The sequence below is a fragment of the Phasianus colchicus genome, chromosome 13 (assembly GCF_987193195.1).
Source record: "Phasianus colchicus chromosome 13, bPhaCol1.hap1.1, whole genome shotgun sequence".
In the NCBI taxonomy this organism is placed as follows: domain Eukaryota; kingdom Metazoa; phylum Chordata; class Aves; order Galliformes; family Phasianidae; genus Phasianus; species Phasianus colchicus.
The window spans coordinates 18,895,641-18,923,372 of NC_143448.1; the positions used below are offsets into that span (position 1 = coordinate 18,895,641).

General features: G+C 59.0%; 2 protein-coding genes and 2 long non-coding RNA genes across 10 annotated transcripts; 2 read left to right on the forward strand and 2 right to left on the reverse strand.

The window, feature by feature from the left end:
- Nucleotides 1–1,021: 1,021 nt before the first annotated feature.
- On the reverse strand, nt 1,022–4,311 carry PABPN1L (PABPN1 like, cytoplasmic). Its single transcript, XM_031615382.2, has 8 exons — nt 4,148–4,311; nt 3,512–3,686; nt 2,934–3,042; nt 2,476–2,540; nt 2,222–2,328; nt 1,928–2,015; nt 1,697–1,842; nt 1,022–1,588 (listed from the first exon to the last, which is right to left on the reverse strand). The coding sequence occupies exons 1-8, from the start codon at nt 4,270–4,272 to the stop codon at nt 1,549–1,551; spliced, it is 855 nt and encodes a 284-aa protein (XP_031471242.2). The 5' UTR covers nt 4,273–4,311; the 3' UTR covers nt 1,022–1,548.
- Nucleotides 4,312–5,716: 1,405 nt separating this feature from the next.
- On the reverse strand, nt 5,717–26,806 carry CBFA2T3 (CBFA2/RUNX1 partner transcriptional co-repressor 3). Of its 6 annotated transcripts, none has more exons than XM_031614893.2 (12): nt 26,233–26,806; nt 14,288–14,434; nt 13,305–13,382; nt 12,560–12,801; nt 11,785–11,874; nt 10,919–11,100; nt 10,120–10,358; nt 9,927–10,012; nt 9,582–9,777; nt 9,393–9,461; nt 9,095–9,285; nt 5,719–8,168 (listed from the first exon to the last, which is right to left on the reverse strand). In XM_031614893.2, exons 1-12 carry the CDS (start codon nt 26,750–26,752, stop codon nt 7,890–7,892), a joined length of 2,319 nt encoding a protein of 772 aa, XP_031470753.2. In that variant the 5' UTR covers nt 26,753–26,806; the 3' UTR covers nt 5,719–7,889. The 6 variants fall into 6 exon arrangements, with proteins under 6 accessions (XP_031470751.2, XP_031470753.2, XP_090005610.1 ...); XM_090149484.1 differs by lacking the exon at nt 26,233–26,806 and adding an exon at nt 19,192–19,772; XM_031614894.2 differs by lacking the exon at nt 26,233–26,806 and adding an exon at nt 20,167–20,292 and having other exon boundaries at nt 5,720–8,168.
- Nucleotides 11,975–13,467, forward strand: LOC116243593 (uncharacterized). Of its 2 annotated transcripts, none has more exons than XR_016470705.1 (3): nt 11,975–12,145; nt 12,444–12,578; nt 13,307–13,467. It is a non-coding gene; the product is annotated as an uncharacterized LOC116243593 (long non-coding RNA). The 2 variants fall into 2 exon arrangements; XR_016470704.1 differs by having other exon boundaries at nt 12,514–12,635.
- Nucleotides 13,470–14,095, forward strand: LOC149916196 (uncharacterized). Its single transcript, XR_016470706.1, has 3 exons — nt 13,470–13,549; nt 13,870–13,922; nt 14,006–14,095. It is a non-coding gene; the product is annotated as an uncharacterized LOC149916196 (long non-coding RNA).
- Nucleotides 26,807–27,732: the final 926 nt, after the last annotated feature.

Consider the following 27,732-nt stretch of genomic DNA (forward strand, 5'->3'; position numbering starts at 1 on the left):
ACTTGGTCTCCTTGTCCTGTTTTTCCTTACTGGGAACACTCAGATCTGTATGTACTTACTCCAGTAGTTCTTGGAAAGAGAAAACACCACAAGCCAGCTGAAGGCTCCAGGTCTCTGCAACCACAGACAGTGCTGGCAAACTTGAAAACACTGGCAGAGAGTGAACAGCTGGCCTCAAACAGCACCTTGAACCTGCTTGAGTCCTGCACTCATCTTGCCTTCTGAGGCAGATGCATGGGTGACTTGGATTTGACAGAATTTGCTATTAACACTTTGCAGCTCACTGAAACAGGGTTGGTACACACAGCAGCATTTCTGGTCCAGGTCAGGGAGCACAGGTAGTGCAGCTGGGATAAATCCATGCCAAGAGATTAAGACATCAGGATTGCACAGCTGCCTGGCTCATCCCAAACTAATCTATTAGCACTTCCTCCCCCTGCAGCTCCAAGCTGTTCTAATTAAAGAGTACCAAACCAAGAGCAGCTATTTTTATATGAAAGACTAGAAAAGCACCTGGTCAGTTAGAAATGCAAGGGGAAAAAAAAACCTCACGCAGTTCCAAAGGATACAAGAAACCTGGAGAGAGCCAGATCAGTGCAGAGCATCAGCACACAGCCAGCATGAAGCTCACTGCAGATGAAGTTCACACAGCAAGATCATTTATTTTAAAAATAAGTGACATTTACAATACCTTCTCAAACAGAACTTAAATACATTTAATCAACAAGAAGCTGTCAAATAATGGGAGATGAAAGCATCTGAGCCTCTCCCACCATCTAAACAAGGCACAGCTGTACACTGCTATTCTGAAAGTTTCCTATAAAAGTCTTCACTCCTCTCACTCACAGAGACAAGAGTTCAGCATTTCCTATTCCTCAACTCAGCACAAAGCAGTCCAGACACTCCAAAGTAGTTTTTATTAAAAATTAAGTCTCCATAATTGACAAACCTACTAAAGGAAAGCTCAAAGCCCTTGAAGAAGCCAGTTTTGTAGCCTGAGCCCAAGGGTCTCTCAGACCAAGAAACCAAGGCCAGCCTCAGCAAGACTTAAGGCCCTGAGCTTTAAAATATACATCTATATATCCTGAAGTCCTAAGGAAAACAAAACTCAGTCTGGCAGTGCCCCAAGCTGTGAAAAGCTGCTTTAGGAGCCAGTTCATCTGGGCTAGAAGAATCCTAACCAAGGATCCTAAAAGATTAGCATGAGAATTACATAATAAAACAGATTGCAATGCAGATCTTCACATTGTAATGGTGGTCTCCCAGCCTGCCTTCTTTAACACAAAGTCTTCCCTTTAAAAACAAGCCCTAAGATAAGGAGATGGCTCCTGGGATGCCAGAGCAGATCCAGTCTTCCCCCTCATGCCCAGCTCCAGCTGCACAGCACTCAGCTGCCACCAGTAATCCCCAGGGCAGGCAGATGGCATTTTAAAATTAATTTTTTTTTTTTGGCTTGGGTAGGCATTTTTTTGTTTGTTTGTTTTTAAATCACTCCAATCCCATCTCTTCAGTCCCACTGGCATCTCCAGGGCAGCGCAGCCTTCCTTTCTAGTATGGGAAATACCAAGGCAGCAGCCTGGCCCGACCCCTAGGCAAGAACAGAACCACACCAGAGCTCAGGGGCATTGCTCAGCACGAGGCATCAGCAGCCTGAAAGCACAGCCACCTGCTCAGCCCCACCAGCAGTGCCTCTCACCTGTATGTCCTGCCCCGCAGCCTCACGGGCTGCCCCCCATAGTACCCCCAGCGTGGGATCAGCCCTCCCCGGGCTTGGAAGCGGCCCCAGCGGCCACCACGGTCAGTGCTGCTGATACCCGGCATGTTGGTCCTCTTGGGCAGCACCTGCAAGGCAGTGGGGGCTCAGCACCAGCTCTGTGTTGTAGGGCTGGGACGGATGGACGCAGCCCAGGCTTTGCCCAGCTCTGACCTTAATGACACGGCCCCTGAATATGCTCTCGTCCAACTCCACCGCTGCCTTCACAGAGCTCTTCTGCTCAAACTCGATGTATGCATACCTGCCAGGAACAGGGAGCAAAAAACTGGGGATGCTGCCCAGCACCAGGAACACCAGCATCCCCACCCAGCCCCCACAGGGGACAATAAATCCCTGCCTTTTCAAACACTCAAGCCATGCCTTGCTTTTTTTTTTTTTTTTTTTTTTTTTTTAAAAGGAAACAAAAGCTCTGTTCCTACAGTGCCACAGGATGCACCCAGCACTGACCCTTTGGGATGCCCTGAGAACTTGTCGCAGAGGATGGTCACACGGTTGATCCGGCCACAGCTGTTGAAGTGAGATTCCAGCTCCTCTGCCGTGCCCCCGTAGTCCACCTGCAGCCACAGCCCTCGTGTTCCATCGGGTTTGGGAGCAGCCAGCCTCTTGCAGGGCAGTGGCCAGGTCTCCTTGCTAGGGATCATGGCACACATCTGCCAGACGAGGAGCAGCAGGCTGGGCTCTGTTCCACAGCCTTCACTTACATTGCCCACATAGATGGATCGTTGGTCAGCCTCCACCTTCCGCTCAGTCGTCCTCTGGAACAGACCTGCAGAGATGGAAGCTGTGCTGTCACAGGGGAGCCCTGCAGAGGGAGAGGCTGGGCATCCCCAGCCCCACACTTCAGCCTCCTCCTCCACCTGTTACCCCATCTCTCTCTGCATGAGAATAACACAAGGCAATTTCCTCACAGCACCTGAAGGCGCTCAACTCAATTACTTCATTGAAATTAATTAATCTACTGCATCTCAACTCTCAAAGGTGGGAGGTGGATAAGACATGTGACAGCACCACGCTGTGCCTGGCACCTTCTCCCTCCCCCACATCAGATGCCTGGTCCCAGCTGGTGTGGGGCTGCCCATAGGGGCACAGCAGCACACCCCAGCCCCACTGCCACCCCATGATCCTGGGAAATGCAGCAGAACCCAGGGACAGCCCATACCTGCCTCTGAGCCCATGAGGAGGCAGCTCTCAGCCTCCAGCTGCAGCTCCTTCAGCTTCTTATCCTCCTCCTCCATCTCCCGCACTCTGGCTTTGATGGCCTCCAGCTCCTGGAACTCAAACCACAGCTTGTGCAAGCAGCACATGGTACAGACCCACTCCCCACCTTGTGCTGCAGCAATGGGCTCCCAGGCTAGGGACAGGGGACAACAGCCTCAAGTAAAGGGAGTTCAGCTCCCAGCTCCACTAGTGAGAAAAACCAGTTAACATTTCCTTCCTCGCCCATGAAGCAGTGCTGCAACAGTGGTGTCCCAGCAGCAGAAATGCCAGAGGGAACCAGAGATTGAAGCTAGTGGTGAGCAGGAGCCATTGACTTCAGCCCAGCCAAGCAGACATCTGAACAGGGAGAGGCAAACAGCAGGAGAGTGACTATTCAATTTCCTGCTTCTCAGCTCAGGGATTTTAACCACAGGAGCCCAAAATCACTCTTAATTTTTTGAAACACTTAAAGAGAGATGTAGGAGGCTTCCTATTTCCTTATAGAAAAGGGGAGAACTGATCCCACATCCAGCCACTCACAGGGTCCTGCACACCCAGCTCCTCCAAGCTGTCCTCCTCTGGGTGGCTGTGGTCCGAGTCATCATCTGCAGCCCTCTGCAGAGCTGCCACCTCCGGCACATCCCAGGACGCCTCCCCTGCTGCCATGGATGCTGGGTCCTGCCACCAGATCCCAGAGGAGTCCAAGAAGAGAGGGCTGGGCAAAATAGGGGCAAGAAGTAACTCAACAAACAGCCATTTAACACAAAAACAAAAGCAGGATGTTAACCAGGCAGAGCTTGTTAGGGCTAGCTTCCAGCAAAAGGAAAAGCAACACCTCCAAAGCTGTTTGCTCTTTATTCTGCAGGTAGGCTTGCAACAAAGCCTCTCTTGCAGCAATAAGCGCTACTGAGAGCTCTCTGGTTCACTGTCACTGCCCAGCTCAGAAAACCACAGAAGGGAGCTTCCTTTGAGTCAAAAGGCCAGAATCAAGCACCAGCCTCACGTGTGGCAGGACAGCAGAGAACAAACAGAGAAAGCAGCAGGGCACGCTGCCCCAAACCAGCAAGAGCAAGCTCACAGCTTCCCAACTCAGGGACGAACCCTCGGCTCTGAGAGCGCCGGGCAGCCGCAGTGCCCCCCACCAGCTGCATCCCCACGCCCACCACGCAGGCCCACCTCGCCTTGCCCGCAAACATGCTGCTTTCTTTGCGCAGAGCCGCCCGACGCCAGCAAAGCAGCGCCGCACGCTGACCCACCACCGCCACGTGCGCCTTTCCCGCCGGAGCGCCGCTTTCAGACATCAGCAGCCAATCACAGCAGGGCTCCGCCCTCTGCTGGCAGGGCGGGAGGCGGACCCGCCCCGGGCTCGGACTTGGGGACGCGAGTTCGAGACCCGGCGTCGGCCACCGCTTCGCGTGTGAATCTGGGCAGGGTCCACTCCACCCCGCTGCTGTTCTGGCTGCCCAGAGGGAGGGCAGATAGTGGGGAACAACAAGCAGTGCCCCCAGCTGTGATGCTCACGGGAATTTCCCGACCCCCCCAGACTGGGGGCAGAGGGTGCAGGGCACCCGGCACACACCCAGGCTGCGAAGACCTCGGGTTGATATTAAATCATCTTTTATTACACAGATACAGAGATAAGAACAGACAGAACCTGAATCATAAAGTTTACATCTTTCACAGATCGAACATACAGTACACGAAGAGAAAGCGGGGAACAGCACGAGGTGGGGGGAGGGACAGCATGCCGAAGGAAAGTCCTACCAAGTCATCTCTCTGTGCTGGCCCCAAAACCACTACCAGAGCTCTGCCCTCAGCCCCCAGCCCTGGGGACCCCCGCTGTCCCCATCCCCACGGCTGGTGCAGAACTGCTGGGGCTGGAGGGACAGCAGCACGACACCACCCTCCCGGTGCTGTGCCTTTGGCTGGCATCAGAGGGGTCCCCGAGGAGAGCTGCTGTGGATGATGTCCCATCCCCAAAGCCAGGTGAGGAGCAGGGGATGCTCTGAGGATATGGGCTAGGGGTGGTGGTGACACCGTTGGGGGCTGCCTGGGGAGGTTTGGGGTCCTGGAAGCATTGCTGGGAGGCGGCACTTTGGTTTCACGTGGGTTTTTGGGTGGGGGATGCATGGCCCCGGTGCAGCGCTGGGGGCTGGGATGAGGCATTGCTGTGCCCCCTCCTGCACCCCAAAGCACAGCTCTGCCCGTCAGGGACCTCGGGTGGGATGTCCCCATGCCATGAACCTCACTACAGCCACCACACGGGGATACCCAAAATGGGAGCAGGTGGCTGCACGGACGTCAGCTGGCACAGGGCACCCTGCAACCCCAAGCAGCACCCAGGATGTCCCTAAGCCATGCAGTTGCACCAGGAGCACATGGCACAGCCATCTGCCACCTCCCGGGTGCCACAAAGCCATCAAAGGACACAACCAAGGCATCGCATGGGGCATGCCTCCCTGTCCCCATGCACACCCCAGCACCGGTTTGGAATGGAACCCTACAGAAGCACCCCAGATTGGAGCAGAACCCTACAGAAGCTGCTCCGCCACCCCCGCGGCCGCCGTCCTCCCAGCATTGTTATATTTGGGAAATATCACACTTTAAAGCTGTCATTCTGGTATGGACGTCCGCACCGCCCATCCCCTCCCCTCCCTCCTCCCCTCCCTCCCTCCCTCGGCTTTTGGTTTCGATGCAAGGTTCGTTAGGGTATTTTTATTGTTACAAAAAAAAAAAAAAGGAAAAAAATAATTAAAAAATGTTAATAAAAAAAAAAAAAAAAGCAAAACAGAAAGGAGTGGAAACGAGAGCAGACTCTGTGTAAGTGCTCCCGTCCGCTGTTTCCCGGTGAGGCGGAGGTAGAGAGGCAGAGCCCCGGCGCAGGGTGGGGAGGGGGCACACGGGGTCAGGGGGGGGACGGACACCCAGGGAGCAGGCAGCCCCAGTGGGAGCACCTGCAAGACTCTTATATATTACCTCTTCTCAGGAAACGTAAGAAAAATAGACAATATTACATATGTCACACCATAAATAAAGTGAACAGTCACGCGAGGGGTCCCCGGCGCAGCCCCCGGCACGGGGTGTTGGGGTGCACACAGACTGGCAGTGGGGCTGGGGGTGGGAGATGGCACCATGCTGTGGCACGGTATGGCATGGGGCACCACGGCATGGCACAGCACAGCATGGCACAGCATGGCATCTGCAGCATGGCGCACCATGGCATCCACAGCATGGCTCACCATGGCACAGCACACCACAGCATGATGTGGCATATTATGGCACACCATGGCATGGTGTGGCACATAATGGCATGGCACACCACAGCACGGCACACCATAGCACATGACACGCTATGGCATGGGATACCATGGCACACAGCGGCACACCATGGCATGGCATGGCATGGCACACCATGGCACATCATGTTAGGGCATGGCACGCCATGGCACGACCGGGGCAGCCCCTCAGCACCACAACCAGAGCAGCCTGACCCCCTCCTCCTCCCCTGCCTACAGAAAACACACGGGATGGGTTTTTGCAAATCCGGAAAACTAAAGCTCCTATCGAGCACATGACTTCTGCTTCACGGTTCAGCCTAAGCTCCTACACGCCACATCCTCCCGTGTGGATCATCATCCTTTATTTGGCAAATGTCTCTTCTCATCACCATCACCATCATTACGATGCTTTTTGGACCTCTGCAGACGCTATTTACATTCCTGTGAAGGTGCAGCACTGGGTCCCTCCTCCCGGAGCCGCGCACTTTCTGTATTGCACTCCGTCCTCCGCGCTTTGTACAATGCTGCGAGATATACAAAATCACCCACATGTCTTTGTCCGCCTCCTGGGGGAGGTGCTGCTTTCTTTCTTTTTCTCCTTCCCTCCTGGAAATCGTTGCATTAAACCCCAAAATATCCAATGTAGGGAGCAGGTTGGGCACACACGGGTCCATCCCTTGCGCCATTCCCATCTCCGGCGTTGGGCTGCAGCCCAGTGCCACGTGGGGAGCGCTGCGTCTTTCTTTCATCAGGTTGTATTTTTTGTTGTTGTTTTTTTGTTTTTGTTTTTTTTTTTCTTTTTGTTTTGTTGTTTTCTTAAAAAAAAAAAAAAGATTTTTTTTTTTTTTTTTTTTTTTTTTGCTTTATGGTTATAGAAACTCTTCCAACCCCCGGTGCGTCCGTCCGTCCTTCCGTGAGCGGAGCTGTGAGGACGGGGCAGCGTCGGAGCGGGCAGCAACAGAACGAAACGAACTTTGGCAGTGGAGAGACGTTTGGATCTGTCTGGTTTTTGGATTTCCTTTGGAGCAGAGGTGGGTCTGGTCTGTTCTTGGCTAGCTAGCAAGGTAGTTACAGGTGAGCTTCCATTGGGCTCGGCGGTGTCTGCTTTTTGGGATTTTCCTTTTTTTTTTTTTTTCTTTTTTTTTCCTTTTTTTTTTTTTTTAAACAATTTCTTACTTAAAGCCAAAGAGTCCGACGTGTTTGTTTTTATTTTCTTTATTTTTTTTTAGAAAAAAAAGGAGAAGGAAAAAAAAAAAAAAAAGAGATGAAGATGAAGAAACAAATCTTCTTCCTCTTCCTGTGAGCGAGCTCCTCATCCAGAAACGAGGAAAAAAAGAAAAATTGATATAAAAAAATGCCAAAAACCACCGGGTAGCAAGGAACAGCAATCGCCCAAAGGACAGGGGGAAAAAGAAAAAACAAACCACCAAAAAAAAAAACCAACCAATCAACCAAAAAAAAAAAAAAAAAAAAAAGCCAAAAAAACAAAGACCGAAGAGAGAACAGAGAACGATGGGTATTTGCCTTAACTCCACGTAAAGCCCAGTTTGAGGATCCGTGAGGATTATCTGAGAGCTCGAGGTCGGTTCGGAGGTCACCCAGTATGGGAGCAGAGAGCTGCCATGGGCGTCAGTCCGCGCTCAGCGCGATGCACTCTCCAGTGGGGCCGGGGTGCCCGGCGTGCCGGCACGAGATGCGCCAGCTGAACCCGCGTCGCTGGGGCTGCTGGCCATGGGGGGCACCGCCTCGGGCTGCCCCACGGCTGTAGGGGCGGAGGGGGCCGGCAGCCCCTGCAGAGTCTGCCCGCAGACGTGGTGGTGCTTCTCCCAATCCTTGTGCTGGCAGAAGGAGCCGCAGTAGCGGGCGGTGTTGCAGCCGCTGCAGGTCTCGCTCGCTTTGCGCCCGCAGTTCCAGCAGCTCTGAGGGGACAGCGGTGGCAAAACTCAGTGCTGGGGGATGGGGGGGCGGCCAACCCAGCCCAGACCACGTGCCCATCCAAGGCTGTGCTCCCTGGTCCTGCACTGTGCGCTGCATTCCTGGACCATGCACCCCAACGCCGACTGCGCGTCTCCGTTCTGGACCGTGCTCCTCACCCCAATTCACACAACCTCCTTCCGAACTGTGCACCAAGTCCTATGCCACACACCTCATCCTGGACCACGAACCCTATTCCTGGACCCCATCCCAAAGCGTGCACCACCATTCTGGACTGTGCAACCTCATCTCAGACTGCACACTCCATCCTGGACCACATACCCCATCCCTGACTGTATTCCCATGGTCTTGGACCATGCACCTCATCTCAGCTCATGCACTCCATCCTGCAGCCTGTTCCCTGGTCCTGCATCACGCACCACATCCCAAACCATACACTCCTTTCTGGACTATGAATGCTCCACCAGATTGAGGGCCCTCATCCCAGACATACAGCCCACCCTGGACCATGCACCCCCACTCTTGACCATGCATCCTCACCTCGGACTAAGCACCCTATCCTGGACCACATACCCCTTCCAACTGTGCTCCCTGATCCTGGACCATGCATCATCCCATTCCTGGACTCCCATCCCATTCCTGTGCACCCCCTCTGTATCATGCATCCGTTCTGGACCATTCACACCATCCCAGACCACACATCCTATCCTGGATTCTGCATCCCATCTCCTGCTTTGCACCCCCACGGTCTGCACTGCACACCATCATATAGGATCACACGCCCCGACCTCAGACTGTGCCCCCTTCTCCCCAAATCCCCTTTTCTTCCCATCCTGACAGCATTGCTGCCACCACCCCGGGATGCCATAGGCACGCACAGAGGTGGGTCCCACATCGCATCCCATCCCACCTCACTGGAGTCCTCCTGCTGGTTGATGACTGTGAGGGCATCCTCGGATGCCTGCCGCTTGGCCTCAGCCAGCGCCCGCTCCATCTTGGCGCGCTCAGTGGTGATCAGCTCGTGGGCTTTGCGCTCAGCATCCGACACAGCTTTCTGCAGCTCGGACATGGCCTGCCGCTTCACCTCGTTCACGGCTTCTTCTGGAAGGGAGGTGGGCAGCGTGGCAGGGTGGGTGGGCACCTGGGGGGCTCCCGGCTCCCTCCAGCCCCATGGGTACGAGGAGGGGATGCAGGGGGACCACACTCACCAGCCTTCCTCCAGATCTCCTCAGGCATGTAACCTGAGAGCGGCCGCGGTGCAAAATCCCGGTGCACATCTACAAAGGAGTAACGTCAGGAGGGGACACGTTAACAGCAGCCACCCCCTCCGTCCCAACCCGGTGCTGGGGGAACGGCCACGAGCATCCCGGTGAGGGTGCAGCCCCCCAGGCCAATACCTAACTGGGGTGCCTCGGAGCTGGAGGAGCTGTTGTGGGGGCGGGCGGAGGGGGGGCTGCCTTTCTTCATGTCCTCGGCGTCGCTGTAGCGGCGGATCCAGTGGTTGAGCTCCTCACGGTCGGCCTCCTGGCACCGCCGCAGCACCGTCAGCGACCGCCGCGTCTTCTCCACCATGTCCATGATGCAGTTTAGCAGCTGCGGGGGGGGGGAAACAGCAGGGCTGGGGGGCTGCGATGCTGGGTTGCAGGGGTGGGATTTGGGCCACGGGAGCAAAAGATGCTCGGGGAAAAAGCCCATAGGGGGGACAGTGTGGGAGCTGGGGGCGGGCAGGGGGCTCTACGTACGTTGTTGAGGTGCTTCCACTCCTCTGCCCATTCCCTGTCGGTGAGCCGGTGGTCGATCACCTCCTCCTGGCGCGCCCCGTGCACTGCTGCAAACCAAGCATGGGGTGGGAGGGGAGAAGGGAGGGAGTCAGCTCTGCATCCCTCCCAGCCCCACACTGTGCCCAATCCACCGAAAGCAGGGAGCTGAGCTCACCGGGCCGTGGGCGCTCGCGGGGGTCGGCGTGGCGGTAGGCGTCGCGGTAGTGGTGTGCCATGGCCATGTCCTCCAGGCGGTAGTGCTGGGGCGGGGGGCCGGGGGGGTGGGGCAGCCCGTTGGGGGGGTGGCTCAGCCCGTTGCTGGGGCTGTAGCGCTGCGCCGGGCTCATGGTGCACGGCCGCTTGCTGAGGTGCTCGGGGTGCAGGGGGTCGCGGTCCAAACCGTTCTCTTTGGTCCTGTGGGGTGAAGGGGGAGAGGATGTTGGTTCCCATGGGGTCCCCATGGGGTGTCCAAGCATCTATGCACAGCCCTACGCACGGGTACCCATTTCGCATCCCTGACTACGTGCCACCCCACGCTGCACTTGTTCCCCCTACCATCCTGGCCTGCAAACCACACCACAGCCCTTCTCAGGCCATGCACCCCACTGCAGACTGTGCGCTGTATCCTGGACCACGCGTCACATCCCAGAACACATCCCACATCTCAGACTGCACATCCTCATCTCAGACTGCGCACCAGATCTGGACACGCACCCCATCCCTGACTGCACATCTCCACTCTGGGCTCTGCTCCACCTCTCAGATCCCACACCCACATTCTGGACCATGCAGCACATGCAAATCCTGCAACCTCACTCTGGACTGAGCACCAGACCCCAATCTATGCACCTCCATCCAAAACCACACACCCTATCCCAAACTACGTCATCCAGAACCGTGAACCCTTTGGCACCCCTGACCGTGTGCCACCCATTGGGGCGATACGGATACATCCCTACAAACCACATCCTCACCTGTCTGGTGTCCTCCTCTTGCCACTCTCGCTGACCTCCAGGAGCAGCTCGGAGGAGTCGATGGGTGAGGAGGCATTGGCATCCAGCAGCAGCTGCTCGTGCTGTGCCAGGTACTGCGCCGGGCTCTGCTTGGCCATGCGGGCGCAGTGCAGCAGCTCACGCTGCAGCAGGGGCAGATTAGCCTGGAGGGAGAGGGTGGGGAGCAAGAGTCCAGACCCCATCGTGGTGCCCCAAAAGCCGCCCCAAAAGCAGCCACCCCCATCCTCATAGCTCTCAGAGCAGCGGCGGCGGAGCAGCAGGAACACATGTAAGCCAGGTGCTCTGGCTGCCAGCTCTGCTTTTCTCTTCAGGCAGCTGATCTGCAGCCAAACCCCCATCTGTCCGACACGTTAGCGCGAGGCAGAGACGCACACCGCCCTTTTCCCTGGCTGGGGGAACAATCCCGAAAAAAAAACAACCAACCAACCAAAAAATCCAGAGTCTGGGAAGCACGCCGCGCCCGGCTGCTTGCACTTAGGGTAATGGGAAGCAGCTGGAGCCCAGGGTGGGAGCAGCTGGGAGCAGGGTGCTGACCTTGGGGATGCTCTGCTGTCCCCCCCCAGCCAGCCCCGTGCAGCTCCTTGTGGGGCAGCAAAGGACGCACAAGTGGGAAGAGGGCATGGATTCAGCATTTCCCAGCTTACAGGGCCAGAACATCTGCCAGGAATGGCAGCGGTGGGCAAATCCCCCCGCAGCGGAAAAATAAAATAATGAAAGAAAATGTCCAAAAAGAGGATTTTTTAATGAATTGCAAATGGTTTGTAAGCAGCCCTCGCCCCGCGCGTTACTGCGGACAAACCCATGGGAGGGACACACGGGGCACCCACCTTCAGGAAGGGGATGACAAAGGGCCGCAGTGGGAAGTTGGTGGCCTCCTGCAGCTTGGCGTGGAACTCCTCGATGGTCAGCGTGGAGTTCTGTGGGGACAGCACCCACTCAGCCCCAGCCCTGTGCCCCCTGTGCTGCTCCAGGGGAACTCTCTGCTCTGCTGAACCTGTGAGGTGCCTCCGTTTATCCAGAACTTAAGGCACTGCAGCACCAAGGGGCTCCTTCTTGCCATTTAACCACATCGTAGAATCACAGAACCATAGAATGGGTTGGTTTGAATGGGAAGGGTCCTTAAAGGTCATAGAGCCATGGAATGGTTGGTTTGGAAGGGTCCTTAAAGATCATAGAGCCATGGAAAGGGTACAGTTGGAAGGACCTTAAAGACCACAGAGCCACAGAATGATAGAATGTGTTGAGTTGGGTTGGAAAAGACCAAGAAGGTCACACAGCCGTAACAGTTGGGTTGGAAGGGATCTTAAAGATCACAGACCCATAGAATGATAGAACAGGTTGGGTTGTGTTGGGTTGGATGGGACCTCAGAGCCCATCCAGTTCCAGCTCCCTGCAGTTGCACCCACTAGATCAGGATGCCCAAAGTCCCATCCAAGCTGGCCTTGGGCTCTTCCAAGCATGGGGCACCAGCAACCTCTCTTTTCAGGCTGTGTCTCCTAACATCTAACCTAACACTAAAAATTGAGCATCATCTCCACCCATCATCTCCATCCCAGACAGACACAGGGATGGGGCAGCCCCCGCTGCTCCCCACGGACGTACCACGAGCCCCAGGACGAGGGTGCGCACCCGCTCCCCAATCTCAGGCGAGATGTCATTGCCAAACTGCTGCAGGGTGGTGAGGAACCGCTTGAGTTTGCTGAGCTGCCGGGCTCCACAGGCTGGTGGGAGCTGGTGGGTGGACAGCGAGGCGCTGGAGGAGGTGGCCGGCCCATTGCTGAACCCATTGGGGGTGGACGGGGCCCCATTGATGGCGGTGGGCGAGTGGCTGCTGCCGTTCATCACTGCGAGAGGAGAGGAGAGGAGAGGAGAGGAGAGGAGAGGAGAGGAGAGGAGAGGAGAGGAGAGGAGAGGAGAGGAGAGGAGAGGAGAGGAGAGGAGAGGAGAGGAGAGGAGAGGAGAGGAGAGGAGAGGAGCAGTCAGGGATGGTGAGCCCCGAGCATCCTGTGGGTACCATGGGCTGGGGTCCCTTTGGGGCACAGAGCACTGGGCTGGGGGCAGCACCCAGTGCCTTGCTCACATCCCGCAGCGCTGGGCAGCACGGCCATGCCCCACGCATGCACTGACCTTGTGGTGCTGTGCCACACTAAAGAGGGGCCTAAAATAACCCTGTGGCCACAACTGCTTTTATTCCCGTGACAGGTGCGTTCCTAAGTTAGCTGCCACACATGTCCCTTGGGCAGCATAGGGATGGGGTGTGCATCTTTGGGATGGGGGCAAGGAGAAGGGCTGGGGGTAGTGCTGCATCTCAGGTCTCTCATGAGAGCGTGTGCTTCACTTTACTTACAGAGACAGACCATCGACCATTTCAAGCAACCATGAAAACGGCCGCGAGGAAGAAACGTCGGAGGGACAGCGTCTCGATCTGCAAGCAAAATAAAACACGCTGTGATGAGAGAGCAGAGGGACAGCTCTCAGCCCGGGGGGGGGCCTGGTTTGTGCACAGCACCACGGGCACAGCTCTGTGTGTCCCATTGGAGCTCAGCGGGTGCTCCACTGCCCCATTGGGTCCCTGGCAAAACTTCCATGAGGGTGAGAACAAGTCAAAACGCTGCCCCAAAGCAGGGTCAGGATGGTGGCAGGGCACCCATACCAATGGGATGGAGATGCCCATGGCCGGCCCCTGTGGAAGGGCTGGGATTAAAAAGCAAAACCCATCAGAGCACAGACGGGCACAATCCGATTTCTAATTAGAGGACATCTGGCTGGGAGCAGGGCTGGGGTTGGGCTGTCATTTTGGGTCCGTTTCATCCCTGATGGGGTTTCTATGCAAGGAGATACAGGAATGCATGTGCTTAGAGAGAGACCTCAGCAAGCCACAGCAACCCTGATGCTGCCCATCTGTATTCCAGGGCTGCACCACTGGTGTTGGGACCAACCTGAGTGTGAGTCCTGCAGGCACACGGTGAGTGCACAGAGCACTGGTGCAGCCAGGGCTCCCCCCAGCTACAGAGACCCTGATGGCAACACGCTGTGATCCGGACACAGGCAGGAGGACCCCCACCACGTGGAGCCGTGACACTGTCCCAGCACCCTGCAGCAGTTCTGCACCCAGGGCTGCACCGGTGCTGCTCCTATTTGGTGACCACATGGCAGGAGTGAGACCTGGACATCCCCATCCCCAAACATCTCTCCAGGAATGAGCAGAGCGCACAGCACCTCAATCCCTACTGTGGCACACAGACGGCACGAGGACACCGCACACCCCCAACACGGTGCAAGCCCAACTTTGCCACCCATCCCCATCCCCATCCCCGTCCCTATACTCACTGGTGCTGGGTGTAAAGGAGGGGTGACGCGTGGCTCCCTGCGTGACGGCGGGCGGCGGCGGCGGCATGTTGGGCGGCGTGGACCTGGGCTGCGTCTTGACGTCGGCCGGCGAGTCGGGCATGGTGGCGGCCCGTGGTGCGGCGGGGTCTGCGGGGACAGGGCGGGTGGTGAGCGGCATCTGGGTGGGTACGGCACAACGGGGACCACGGGTCTTTCTGGGGTGTCTCCGGGCCCCAAAGCGGGGTGGGAGCGTGGGGCACGGCACCTCGCGCACTGTGCGGGGCGGTGGGACGATGCACGGACGTGTGGTGCATATGGACAGCAGAGTGGCACCCAGCCCCGAGGGCAAACGGGGTGAGATGAGGGGCTCAGGGGGCGGCCCTGGAGATGGCACCGAGCCCAGCAACACTCGTCTGGCACGGGGTGGCCATTCAGCCCTGTCCCCATCCAGCCCTGTCTCCACGCCGGAGAATCGCGGCGCCAACACGGCTGTTCCACACTCCCCACCGGGAGGAGAGTTTCCACGAAGCTGAACAAACACCCGCGGAACCGCTGCATCTGGGCGTGTGATTTCTTTCCTTTTCTTCCCCCTCCTCTCCAAGCCATAAATTTTTCCTGCTGTGTTCGCAGTCCAAACACCACCGCGTGAGCACGGGAGTAAGAGACGGCCCCAGAATGTGGCATTTCTCAGCACTGGAGCCCAGAAATGCCCAAAGCAATGCTGGGTGGCACTGTCCCCACAGGGTGAAGGCAGGACGCTGCCTCTCCCTCTGCACACCCCAACCTTTGCCCCCCAATGTCCCCCCAATGACAGCATCCCGCAGTCTGCCACGTGTCCCTCTGGCCCTCCCAGGGGTCACCAGGCGGTGCTCACACTCTGTCCCCAAACGTGGTAGTGCTTCCCCAGCACCACTAAACCTCCGCTGGAATTTTTTTCCCCATTTTATTATTCTTTTTTCTTTTCTTTTTTCTTCTTCTTTTTTTTTTTTTTTTTTTTCCTTTGGGGTAATTTGTCCCAGCCGCTTGGGGCTGTGTCTGTTTTCCTACATCTGGTTTCCATTAGGCTCAGCGCAGCCCAGATGAATAAGTAATAATATAAAAATAAAAGGATTAGTCTTTTCTCCGCCGCCGCACCCCACCCTGCCTCCCCCCTGGGAATGGGATGCCGGACCCCCGTGCCCCCAAACCCCATTTGTCACACCGCAGGGTTTAACCCCCAGCACGCTGGGCTGGGCACGGTCCCCACTGGGTGATGGCTGTGCCACCACTGCAAGCATCATGCAATGCAGCTGTCCCTCTGCTCAATGGGGCAGCTAGGGACAAGGACAGCAGGGCCGTACCTACAGGGGCTGCACAGCACACGGGGTGGTTGCACCCCCTCTGCATCCCCCGGCGCGGAGCTGGTCCAGAGAGCTGTGGGCGATGAAGGGGTTAAAAGGGAATTAAAAGAACAGCATCTTTCATGCTCTCCAAATGGCCACAAATGAAATCCAGATGCTGGAGGCGACGTCTCCCGAAGCCAGGCTGCCTCCCAAACAAAGGAAAGCATTCCTGCTGCTCAGCTGCTGGTGCCACGGGGGCCAAGAACAACTCCCAGATAGGACTGCGAGGGCCGGAGCTGCTCCATCTGGAGTGCGTTAGGGCAGCGCTGAGCCGGCGGCAGCTCCACGTGTGCGAGCAGGCAGGGGTCGGGGGAACGCACGTGGGGACGTGGGGGCACAGCCACCCTGCTGCCTTCCTGGTGCAGAAAATGGCTATGGGGGTGCTGAGTATCCCATCCCGGGGAGCACCTCAGGGAGCAGCTGGGGTCACGGGCTATGGGGATGCTCCTTGGGATGCCCATAGGGATGCTCATGGGGATGCCCACGGCGATGCTCGTTGGGATGCCCATAGGGATGCTCATGGGGATGTCCATGGGGATGCTCATGGGAATGCTGATTGGGATGCTCGTGGAGATACTCACAGGGATGCTCACCAAGCCAAACCTTCCCCAGTGCTGCCATCAGCTCTAGAACACAGCCCAAGCATGGGGAAAAGTCCCACCCGTGACCACCAGTGAGGACATCATGGTGCTGGAAGGATGCTGCTGACCAAAGAGCTAATCCCACATCCAAAAGGGTTTTGCAGAGATGCAATGGGATCCCAGAACAGTGGCAGGGTGTGGATGCACACCTCTGGGCTGGCAGATTGAAAGTGAGGTGCCCCCATGGCAGCTCCCAGCCTGGCTGCACCAGACCAGCACCACGGGGTGCCCACAATCCCTGGGCATTCTCTTTGAAACCCAAACCAATCCAACCCAAACACAGCTCCCAGCCAGCGCAGTGAGAGAGGGAAGGAGGGATGGAGGGAAGGAGGGCATTCTGATTTTCCTTAAAAAAAAAAAAGAAAAAGAAAAAAAAAAGAAAAAAAGCCCCAACCCCACAAGAAAAAGCCCTCTCTGTTTTACAAGCCTTCATTTGCTATTGTTTATGTAAACAGGTAAATTGTTTCGTATCTCAATTAAAAACATCTGCCACATAAATGAATACCAATTAACTCATCCTGTTTTTAATTACTCTGTTAATTACACACAGGCAGCAAAAAGGATGGCAGGGGAATAGGGAAAGCATGCTCGCAGCCCCCCCTTCCCACCTTGCTCTTGGCAAGGATCCGAAATATGCCCAGATAATGATGGATTAAGGTGGCTGGTGAAAACAATGGCTCGTCGCCAGCTCCGGGGATTTCGGCTCCCTCCCGGGTTCCTCGTAGGGTATTTCCCATGGCCTCCCCGTGACGCCCGGCTCCAAACCCTCCTCCCCCCATACCCTGGGAACGGCCGCATCTCCCCGCAACGCACCCAGAGTGGGGAGAGACGCCAGCAGACGCAGGCAGGGAGGAAGGAGGATGCTTTCCCCGTGCATCATCCCCTCGGACCCGACGCAGCGGCGGCGCGCCCTGTGATGGATGCGGGGTGGCACCGCTCCCCAGCGCGGCGCTGATCACCGGGTGACCCCCGTGCCGTCAGCTGCATCGCTCTCGCGGCCCCCCCCCGGGCTTCGGGCGGCGTTCCAAGCGAGCAGATGGGGCAGGGGGAGCGGCGGCGGCGAGGAGGAGAGCAGAAAAGGCTATTTTCTCACGCTACATATTTTACAAGTCGAACATTTTGTGCGTTTCAGCCTTTGCCTGGAAAAGCGTCTCGGGACTGAGCGCCGGAGCGCGTGACTCAGCGTGGGACCGAGCGGGGTCCCGTGTCCCCGTGCTTCTCCAGCTGTGAACCCGACCCATCCAGTGCTGGGGAAGCACGGGACGGACTCTGCCCCACCGCCCAGAGCTGTGCCCCACCACCAGCAGTTTGTAGGAGGACGTGGCACCCCCACCCCGTGCCGTTCCCCAGCTGTCTGTGCACCTGGGATTTAAATAGACTCTCTAAACACCGCGAGCAAACAGCACCAGCGTGGGCACGTGTGGGGCTGAGCTCTGCAAAGCGTTGCTCAGACTGGAGGTCTCCACGGCTGCAAACCACATCCCTGTGCCGTGCCCATATCCCAGCGCCATGGGTAAGGGCACATCAAAGGGCCACCTCCCCGTGCAGTGGGTATGGGCACATCATGGGGCCACATCCCCATGCCATGGCCATGTCTCTGTGCAGTGGATACTGGCACGCTGCAGGGCCAAATCCCCATACGATGACCACAGACGCACCATGGGGCCACGTCCCCATGCAACGGCCATATTCCAGTGCCAGGGGTCTGGGCACCACCACAGAGCCATGTCCCCATGCAATGACCACGTCCCTGTGCCACGGGGATTGGCACACGGTGGGGTCATAGTATCAGCCTCAGGTTAAAACGCTCTGTGCCATCTTTTCTGCAGTGTCCAAGGGCGGTCTTGTCCCTACAAGTGGCACACGTGGCCCTACAAGCACTGGGATGAGGACAGCTCCGGGGGGGTCCAGCAAAGCACCCCCACAGCCTCCAGGCTGCTGCGTCTCCAACTCTTTGTCTCTCTTTAACCGCAGGCTCCATCTCAAGGCAATTTCACCCGTGCGAGATTTAATGCAATAAAGGCAGGAAAAAAAGAAAAATATTAATGAGAATTTTGCAAAATAAACAGGAAATCCTTTGGATGCTTTCTGGAAACGTTGGTCAGCATCTTCCGAAGGGAAGCTGCGGGCTCGTCAAGGTGGGGCTGCCCCTGGGGAGGCCGAGAGGGCTGGGAGGGGAGGCAGCAAACAAGCACCAGGAAATCCAAAAATAAGCCCAGACCCGGGCAGGGGCAGCACCGCCAGCTCAGCCTCCATCCCAGCGCTGCGGATACTCCAGTTTTGCACCGAGCTCCCAGTGCTGCCTGCAGGATCAGGCCCTGAGCTGCTCAAAACCGTGCTTGTGCCACAGCTGCACCCGTCCGGCCAGGGGCTGAATCAGTGCCCCCCTTGTGCCATGGGCTCCTCTCCTCCTGGGGTCCTACAGCACCCAGCGCATCCCTGTGGGGCTCTGAGCGTGAGCTGAGTGGAGCCGACCACTCGTTGTCACAGTGAAGGCAAGAAGGGTGCACACAGCACAGCACAGCACACGCTGGGCTGCCAGTGCCCCGAGCCCCCGACCCTCGCACCGCACGCAGCACCGGGGCCAAGCACAGCACCGGTGCATTTTTGCATCCTCCACCCTCAAACTCCTCAACAAATCAAACCCTGCACCCACACGAGGCCTCACCGCACCGCACACCGGCACCCAGCCCCACGGCAGCACCCAGCCCCATAGGAAAACATTCCGCCTCCTCCTCCCTATGTGCACACTGACAAAACAGAACGTGCCCCCCATCGCCTCCCCCGTCACGGAAACGGAGGGAAACGCAGCCCCAGCGCTCCGCTCAAGCCAAACCGACGCGGCCCCCAAAGCCGGGGCTGTGGAGGTGCGGATCCTCACCCGAGTGGCACAGCGGGGCTGCGGCTGCCGGGGCTCTCAGCGCTGCCCCCCGCTGCTGCTCTGTGCCCGCTGTGCGATTCCCGGACGGCTCCGCAGCATCTCTGCGCCCGGAGCGGAACGGCGGCGGTCGGTCCTCGAGTCGCTCGACAAAGGAGCGGGGAATTGAGATTCCTTTGAGTTAAAGGTGGAGGAAAAGGGAAAAAAAAGAAAAAAAAATCTCTCTTTGTTCCCGAACAGAGGGAAAACAACGGAGGGAAGAGCTCCGGAGCTCCTTCTGAGCTGGAGACGAAACCATCGCTCAGATTCAAAGGCACTGTCAAGGCGCACGTGACCCCAAATTAAGAAAACAAAATGAAGCGGCGGCGGCTCCGTGACACCGAAGGGAAGTTGCAAAGTTGTTTTTTTTTCTTTTTTCCCTCGGCTAAGAGCGAAAAAAAAAACCAAACCCAAAACCCGCAGCGAAAGGCGCGTAGAAGCGGTGCGGAGCCGCGGGGTCAGAGCGGTGCGGGGCGGTGCGGGGCGGCCGTCCGCCGGTGCCACCCCGCGCCCCGAGCACCTCCTGCGGCCAAATCCACCGGCGGGGCGCAGAGCTCCGCGCCCGCCGAGTTTTGCAGCAACGCCTCCCGCAGCCGTGCGGGCAGCTCGGGGCGGTGCGGGGCTCACGGCTGCGCTCTGCCCGCAGCCGAACGACGGGAGCGGAACGCAGACGCCGGCCGAGCAGCGGTCCCCGCACCGCGCCCCGCCCCGAGGGAGCGCCCCGCAGCCCCGCAGCGCACGGACGCGGCTCCGCAGGGCGAGGAACCGCACCGGGCACCGCGCCGCCGGCGTTCCCGTCCCCCCGCGCACCGGGGGCTTCTCCAAGATCGGCAGCGATCCCGAATGCCGCGCTCCGGGAGCGCTCCGCGGCACCGACGGCAGCCCGAACCCCGCGCACCGGGAACGGCCCCGACTCCCGCCCCGCTCCCCGGCACTCACCGTCCCGAGGAGGTACGTCCCGAGGCGGAGACCGCGGGGAGAACCGGCGGCGGCCCCGCGGCCCCGTTAAGGCCGAGGCGGGCGGAGCGCGGCCCCGAGACGGCGGCGGCTCCCCCCGGCACCTGCCCCCCGCGCCCGGAACCGCCGGGAGCCGCCAGCCCGGGGGTCGGGGCGCTGCCCCCGGCGGGGGGGGACGGACGGACGGCGGGAAGAACGCCGGTCGGGGAGCGGAGAAAACCGCTCAAATCCTCGGGGCCCTTCGCCCCCTGCGCTCTGCCCTCCGGCCCATCCCCCGGCGCCGTGCAGCGGCCACGGGGTCCCGCGGCCGCGCTCCCGTGCGGGGATGGGCCGCCCGCAGCGCCCGCAGCCGCCGCCGCCCGCCCCGGAGTGAGCGCCGCCCGCCCGCGCCGCTGCCTTACAGCCGGCGTCGCCGCCGCCGCCGCCGCTAGGGGGCGCCACACGCCGGCACCGCCACCGCCGCCCGAACGGGGACTGCGGGGGGTGCGGGGGGGGATCCGGGAGGGGGGGGGCGCGAAGGTGGAGGGGATCGCGGCAGCGGAGGGATGCGCGGGGTGCACGGGCCGGGGGTTTGCACAGGGGTGCGAGGGGTGCGAGGGGCCGGGGGGCTGCATAGGGTGCGCGGAACCCGCGGGGTTGCACAAGGCCGGGGATCTTGCATAGAGGCGGGTGGGTTGCCCGGGATTAGGATTCTTCCCTCTTTCCCCTCTCAACCTCCAGACTGCAGAGAGCTGGAGTCTGCAAAAGGTTCAGGGTTTTATGGAGCAGGGGGGGAAGGTGTGCGCTGGGGGCTGCATGTGTACTGGGAGGATGCAGGGGGCTGGGGTGAGGGTTTGCATGGCGATGGGAGATGTCTGCATGGGGCTGGAGGCTGGCAAGGGGCATGCAAGGGCTGGGGGCTGCGAGGGGCTGGGGTTGGGGTTGCTTTGTTTCCTTCCCCTGCTGCCCCAGGGGTTGCAGTGGGAGCCACCACACACACAGCCACAACATCTGTGCAGCCCCAACCCACGCACCCACTCCCGCCTGGCCATGGGGTGCCACCACCCCACACCTCTTTGGCCAGGCTCCCTGGGGCCAGCCACGCACATAAGGAGATTATGGGGCTCCTTGCCCACCTCAGTGCTCAGCACTGCCTTCCTGCATGACTGGGCGCTGCTGCGTGCCCTGTGCCTGCAGTGGGGGGCAACATTAAGGGTGTCCCCCCCTCCCCAAGTCCTACTACAATGTTGTTGCTGGCTTGTGCAGCGGGTAACACAAGCCCTGCTAATTTCCCTGCGAGTGAAGCCCTGCCTCTTTGCGTAATCGCTCTGCTTGGCAGCTGCCTCCCTCTGCAAGTTGCTGCGTGCAGTGCCTGTATGCTTCTTGCATCAGTCATCCTCGCCTCTTCCCACAGCACGGCCACTGAGGATGGTGGCAGTGCTGCCAGGCAGAGCGTCACCAGCACTGCACAACTGCTGCCCAGTGCTGTGTGGCACCGACGCTGTGGGACAGCTGCACAGCTGCTGCACAGACACTGCCCTGGACATTGCATGCTCGTGGTGTGGCCACAGCACAGCTGTCACGCAGCCACTCTGCAACCATTGCACGGCCAGTAAATGACCATTGCATGGCCACTAAATGACCTCTGCATGGCCACCAGATGACCGCTGCTGCGTGCCGAGCTCCCACTGCACCACATCGAGTTGTAAGTTGGGACATCCCGGCCCCTCAAGCCAGCCTGGGCAGCATCCTTCTCCCCTCAGGCTCCTGCTGCTGTGTACCCTGCATGCAGCAATCCTGTTTGCGTTGCCCTTCTGCCCACCCTCACACTGCAGCTCCCAGCACTGGGCTTCCCCAGGACATCTGGGGCTGAGCAGCACAGCCCCGCAGTGCTGCAGCAGCTGCAGCAGCCCAGTCTGGCACATGCAAATGCAGCAGTGTGGGTGCATTCGGGCACATGGTGCACGCATGGCAGAGCACCCAGCAATTCTTAAAGCGCTCCCCAGTGATGCTCTGGTTTCCACCACTGCTCTTTGCATCGGGAGAGCAGGGAGCAGGCCACGGGGATGCTCTGCAAGCTGCTGGATTTGCTGTAAAACCCACAGGTAAGTGCCTGCGTGGTGACACCCATGAGCACAGCCCGCCCTGCACTGTCTCAGCCCCCCCCCCCCGTCCCTTGCTGGGAAGAGCCCCCACCTTCCCAATTCCTGGTTCATGTGCCACCCGGTGCCGTTTGGGTGCCAGAGGCCGCTGTGTTTCCATTCGGCACACACAGCCCTGTAATTTGGGTCTATTGAAGTCATAATTCACCACTGCGAAAATAAACATTTGTGTCAGCCCGCTTCATTCCGAGGGCTTCGGCTGAATGTTAATAATGCCCTGTCGGCGTGCCGGCACGTGGCCCCAGTTGCTGGGACAGAGGGACCACGGCCACCTCCTCACCAGGGAGGGATGTCACTTGCTGTCCCCCCCAGCACATGGGGAGGGGGCAGCGGTGATGCCATGAGATAAAGGCAATATTTGGAGCATAAAACCTTTGGGGTTTGCCCCAAACCCTGCACCCATAATGGGTGGGTCTGTGCTGTTGGTGGATGCTCTCATATGTGGCAGCACCCACCGGGATGCAGCATCCCCACCCAGTTGGGGCAGCGCTCCCAGCCCTGTGCCCCCCCACCTGCATCTCCCCAGCCTTTATCTCCCTCCCGCTCTCAGCATCGCTGCAATTACAGACACTTTAAAACACAACGATCTGGCTGTTAGTGTGATGGATGACAGAACCTTTCGGTCTGGTTTAAATCACGGCTGAGAGGGAGCAAACTTCCCCGGGTTAACCCCTTCGTGCCCCCCCGAGCCCCCCCACAGCCCAGCACTGCCAAGGCCACGTGTGGATCCCATGGGTCAGTGCATGGGGACAACACAGCCACCCTTCCCCCCAAGCTCTGCAGCAATGGGAGAGCAGCACAGTGAGCAGCCGAGCTGACAGATAAGCTCCTGCAAGGGGATGATAGCCAGGATCTGTCCCAGCACAGCACTGGAATCCTTCCCCTGCAAATCTGGGGCTGGGCAGGATGGGCCCCACTGCCCTCATGGGATCCCAGGGGGGCTGGAACCTTCTATAACGACTTTGAGGCTTTGTGTCTGTTGTGTCAGTGCTAATTGATGGCTCAGCGTGCACACATTGTCTCTTTGTTTGGGGAGATGGCATCTCCCACCACTGAGCATCATCCCTGCAGCAGTGCTCCAGTGGTCCCAAGCATAGGTGATGGTGGCACCAGAACGCATCATTTCTGGCTCAGTGTGGGGATGGAAGAGGGATGTCCTTCTGCACAGGGCTTGGGGAGTCGCCAAGGAGCTGCCCCAGGCAAAGGGTTCCCCGTGGCACAGCTTTGGGATCTCTGAGCCCAACAGTGAGAGCCCATTGCTCTTCAGGCTGCAAATCCTTTCCCAAGCCCCAAGCTTTATAAAACAGCCCTCAGTGCTGCTTTCCTCACGCCTTCCCCTCCCCACTCCTTGAGTCACCCCGTACACCCCATGCTGGGGCTCATGTGGGGGCGAAGGCACTGAGCTGTGCCCTCAGGTTTCCGGTGTCACCCTGCATGTCTGCCTGTCCGTCTGGGTTCCCCCATCCAATCTGCTGCCTCCAAGGGGCTGAACACCTCATGGGGCTGAGCATCACCAGGTGCCTCCCTGCAGCACGGAGCAGACCATGCAGCCAGCACTGGGCAGTGCACAGCCCCGCCACCCCAGTGCGTGCATGCATGGAGCGGGGGACGGCTTTAAACTCAGCTCCTAAATCCATCCCTGGACACGTTGCAGGAGCTGCTCTGCAGCTCTCAGTGCTCTCCCCTGAGCGGTTGGGGCTGGAGCCCCTCTTCCCATGTGCTGAGTGGGCAGGGGTGGCACAGGGGAGATAAGGGCTGGTGGGCAGCCAGCGGCTGGAGGCGGCAGCTCGCCCTGCCTGGCTATCGCCCGCCGCAGCTGCATCCGCTGCAGGGACATCTGCTGTGCAGGAAGCGGCTGCCGCCAGCACTGCTAGGGATGGGGCTCTGCTCTGGCTGTGCCTGCCTTCCCCTGCTGCTGGGCTGGACAGATTCGTTGCTGCTTGGGAGTGCTCCCGTGGAAGCTATGCCCTACTGTTTGTCGTCCCGCACCAAAGAGCGCAGCACGGCTCAGACACTGGGAGTCGGGGATGTGTCACCATCCCTCTGCGTGCACGGAGCCTCCAAGCTGCTGGGGCCGTGCTTGCAACTTCTCTGTGCCTTAAGGTCCATCTCTCAGCCCCGCCGCAGCACCGCAGCCCCACTTCTGCTTGCCAAACTGCTGCAGCCTGTTAATGATGGGGATTTAATTAGTTTGCATTGCGCTTCCAATAAGTCAGGTCCCTGCAAAATCGATAGGAAGAGTTGGTCCAGTGCAGCCTGCTCTGGGGCAGCACAGCAGCATCTTGCCGTGCCATGCCATGCCATGCCATGCCGTGCTGTGCCACACCATAGGTAGCCCCAGGCTCACAGCAGAGCCACTCAGCAGCGCTGAGTTGCATTACAAAGTCCAGATGTTGCAGCAGTGGTGGGCATTGCTGCGGCCTCTGTCCACCTGCATCGTTTCCAGGTTCCCAGGCTAAAAGCAGGGCTCCTTATCACCAGAGAAAAATGTGCCACCTCTGTTGTATTTCATTTCCCTTTCCCCACCTCTTCCCTGCCCGCTGCGCATCCGAGATAACAGCTCCGTGCACCGACACCGCAGTGAGGAGCAGCAACGGCCCCACCAGCCCTATCGCCGCCTGGCTGGCCGCAAGCAAAGCAGGAAGTTTGCTGAGATATTTGGCCAACAAAACAAACATTTCTCTTGCCAAGCCTCCAACTGGCAGCTCCGCCAGGCAGCAGCAATCTGCACGGCTCCGCTCGCTGCACCCTTCTGGTCAGCCCTGCGTTATCAGCCATGGGATGCACCGAGTGTTGGGGCTCTGCGGGCAGCACCCAGTGTGTGCCAGGACAGAGCGAGTAGCAGCATCCCTACACTGGGCCTGTGGTCCCCATTGCTCCCAGAGATGGGGCATCCCCAGCCCTTGGCATCTGGGGGGTCTGTGCCTCAATTGGGAGCTGCACCTGGTGCATGGTGCTGCAGCTGGTGCATGGTTCTGTGCATGGTGTATGGTTCTGTTCCCAGCACGTGGTGCTGTGCCCAGTGCATGGTGTTATGCATGGTGCATGGTGTTGCATTTGATGCACAGTTCTATGCATGGTTCTGTTCCTAGTGCACGGTGCTGTGTCCGGTGCATGGTGCATGGTGCTGCTCTCACTGCATGGTGCCGCACTTAGTGTGTCATTCTGTGCATGGTGCACGGTTCTGTTCCAAGTGCATGGTGCTGTGCCCAGTGCGTGGTGTTGCATTTGGTGCATGGTGCCACGCATAGTGCCTGGTGCTGTGCCCAGTGCATGGTGCTGTGCCTGATGCATGGTGCTGTGCCCGGTGCATGGTGCTGCAGAGCTCGCTACCACCAGGAAAAGGGGTGAGCAAGGGGAAGCAAGGCAGAGGGCCAGCATTGTTCACTCAGGGCAGACAAACGCCGGTGACTCAGCCGGCAGCCGCTTTCCTTCCCGCGCCCGGCACAGCCCAGCGGGTGCCCAGATATGGGGGGTGCAAAGCACAGCACATGGGGACCTACAGCCCATGCAGCCGGTCCTGGTGCTGCCACGCTGCAAGAAGCACCTGGAGAGCCACGGGGCCAGGCCTGATCCCACTGCCACGGCGTGAGTGCGGGAATGTGCTCCCGAGCAGCACGTGGGCTGCTGACCCAATACTGACAGAAATCACCAGGCAAACTGAGGGCTCAGACTCCACATATGGGACATAATCGCAGCTGATTGCTCATTACAGAAAGGTCCTCATGCCTTCTCCTGCCAACGCTGCAGGCTCAGCAATGCCCTCTCACTGCCACCAGCCCCCATGGGAACACCCCATAGTATACCCACCCCTGCCCAGCCCGGTGACATCGGAATGAGCCATCACCACGACATGCACATGGATCAGCCACAGCCCCCATCTCCCCTCCATCCACCTCGCTCTTACCTGGGCCGGTCCTGCCAAACAGGTGCCCATCAAGCCTGGGGGTTCCCCCGGGCATCGCAGCAGTGCGGTGCCAGCAGTGCGTGGCACAGCCAGCCCGGCTCCTGCACAGCTCTGTGTCACTGCAGGAGCCACGCTGGGCAGGCTGCGTGCCGCGGGGCTCAGTGCTGTGTGGTGCAGTGCGGGGCGTCCTGCCCGTACGGTGCCTGCCCCACTGCCACGGCCGCTTGTGTGACCGCCGGGCCCGCAGTGGCAGCAGCGCCGTGTCCCATGGCGAGGGGGAAGGTGAACAGCTGCCGGGCAGCGATAATGCGGCGGGTGGGGGGAGGCCGGGCAGCTGCACCCGTGTCCTTCCCCAACAGGAACCATCTGCGACCAAGCCCAGCTCTGCCTTCCCTATCAGCCATTCCGGTCTGACTTTCCAACAACTTCCCCTTCGTGCCGGCTTCACTTCCTCACGGTGAGGGGACGGCGCGCTGCAGCTCGGCACGGGCAGCAGCATGGCACAGCATGGCATTGCCATTGAGATGCAGTGTGGCACAGACAGTGAAGCACAGCGCGGTCAGAACGGCGCAGCACAGTGTGGCACAGCTGTCCAATTGCAGCACAGTGTCGGCAAGCCAGCATGGCACAGCTGGCAAAATGCAGGCTTGGCATGGGCAGCTGCATGGCACGGCACAGCCAGCACGATGCAGGATGATGCACAGTGCACAGTGGCATGGCAGGAGCAGCATAGCCATGCAGCATGTCGATGGGAGCTGCACAGCGTGATGCAACCCAGCACAGCATGCTGCAGCCCCATGCAGCTGATCACTGCATGCTGCAACCCCAGGGGCTAATCCCCCTCGCTGCAGCCCTGCAAAGCACTGAGCTCTTTGCATAGGGATGATGTGGGCATGGGACGTCCCTTGCCTGCTTGTGTCCTGGTGCTTGCTCGCTGTGTGCCTTGCCTGCCCTGTGCACAAGGTGGCTCCCAGTCGGGTGCACCCCCAGCCCACCCCCTGCACCGGGGCTGGGGCTCTCCATCAGAGCAGCCACAAGCAAGAGAAACAACTTGTTAGAAAACCGAAAGGCTGCAGGTGGGAGGGAAGGAAACACGTCCTAAAAATACAGCAGCGCCGGCACGGTCCCCGAAGGTGGCTCAGCAGATGGTGCGTCTCGGCGGCCACCTGGGCTCCCACAGATGGCTCCCGGGGCTCCCGCTCTGCTCCCCCAACCCACAGCCATGGGGGGACGGGAGAAGACAGGGGGTGCAGGCAGGGAGGGGGCTGAGAGGGGTCAGTGCTCCTCAGCATCTCTGCTGACACCGCGGCGCTGGGGGTCCCAGGGGACGGCGCACGTGGCTCTGTGCTGCTGGGGACATGGGGAAGCCCCAGCACGGGGCCAAAGGACCACAGAGCAGCCAGACAGCACTCAGCCGGGCTGAACGGGGCACAGCACCCAGGGGATGCATTCCTATATTCGCATGCATGCTGCATCTTGCATCCCAGTGATGCTTTGGGG

Bases quoted from the DNA above. Each gene is read 5' to 3' on its own strand.
- PABPN1L (XM_031615382.2), bottom strand. From the start codon at position 4,272: ATGTCTGAAAGCGGCGCTCCGGCGGGAAAGGCGCACGTGGCGGTGGTG. The intron at 2,016-2,221 runs GTCAGTGCTGGG...TGTTCCTGGCAG, and splicing joins TTCTCAGGGCATCCCAAAGG to GTATGCATACATCGAGTTTG. The intron at 1,589-1,696 runs GTGAGAGGCACT...GTTCTTGCCTAG, and splicing joins CTGCGGGGCAGGACATACAG to GGGTCGGGCCAGGCTGCTGC.
- CBFA2T3 (XM_031614890.2), bottom strand. From the start codon at position 15,104: ATGCTGTCATTGGGGGGACATTGGGGGGCAAAGGTTGGGGTGTGCAGA. The intron at 13,383-14,287 runs GTGAGTATAGGG...TTTTGCTTGCAG, and splicing joins CTCCTTTACACCCAGCACCA to ATCGAGACGCTGTCCCTCCG. The intron at 12,802-13,304 runs GTAAGTAAAGTG...CTCCTCTCGCAG, and splicing joins ATGGTCGATGGTCTGTCTCT to TGATGAACGGCAGCAGCCAC.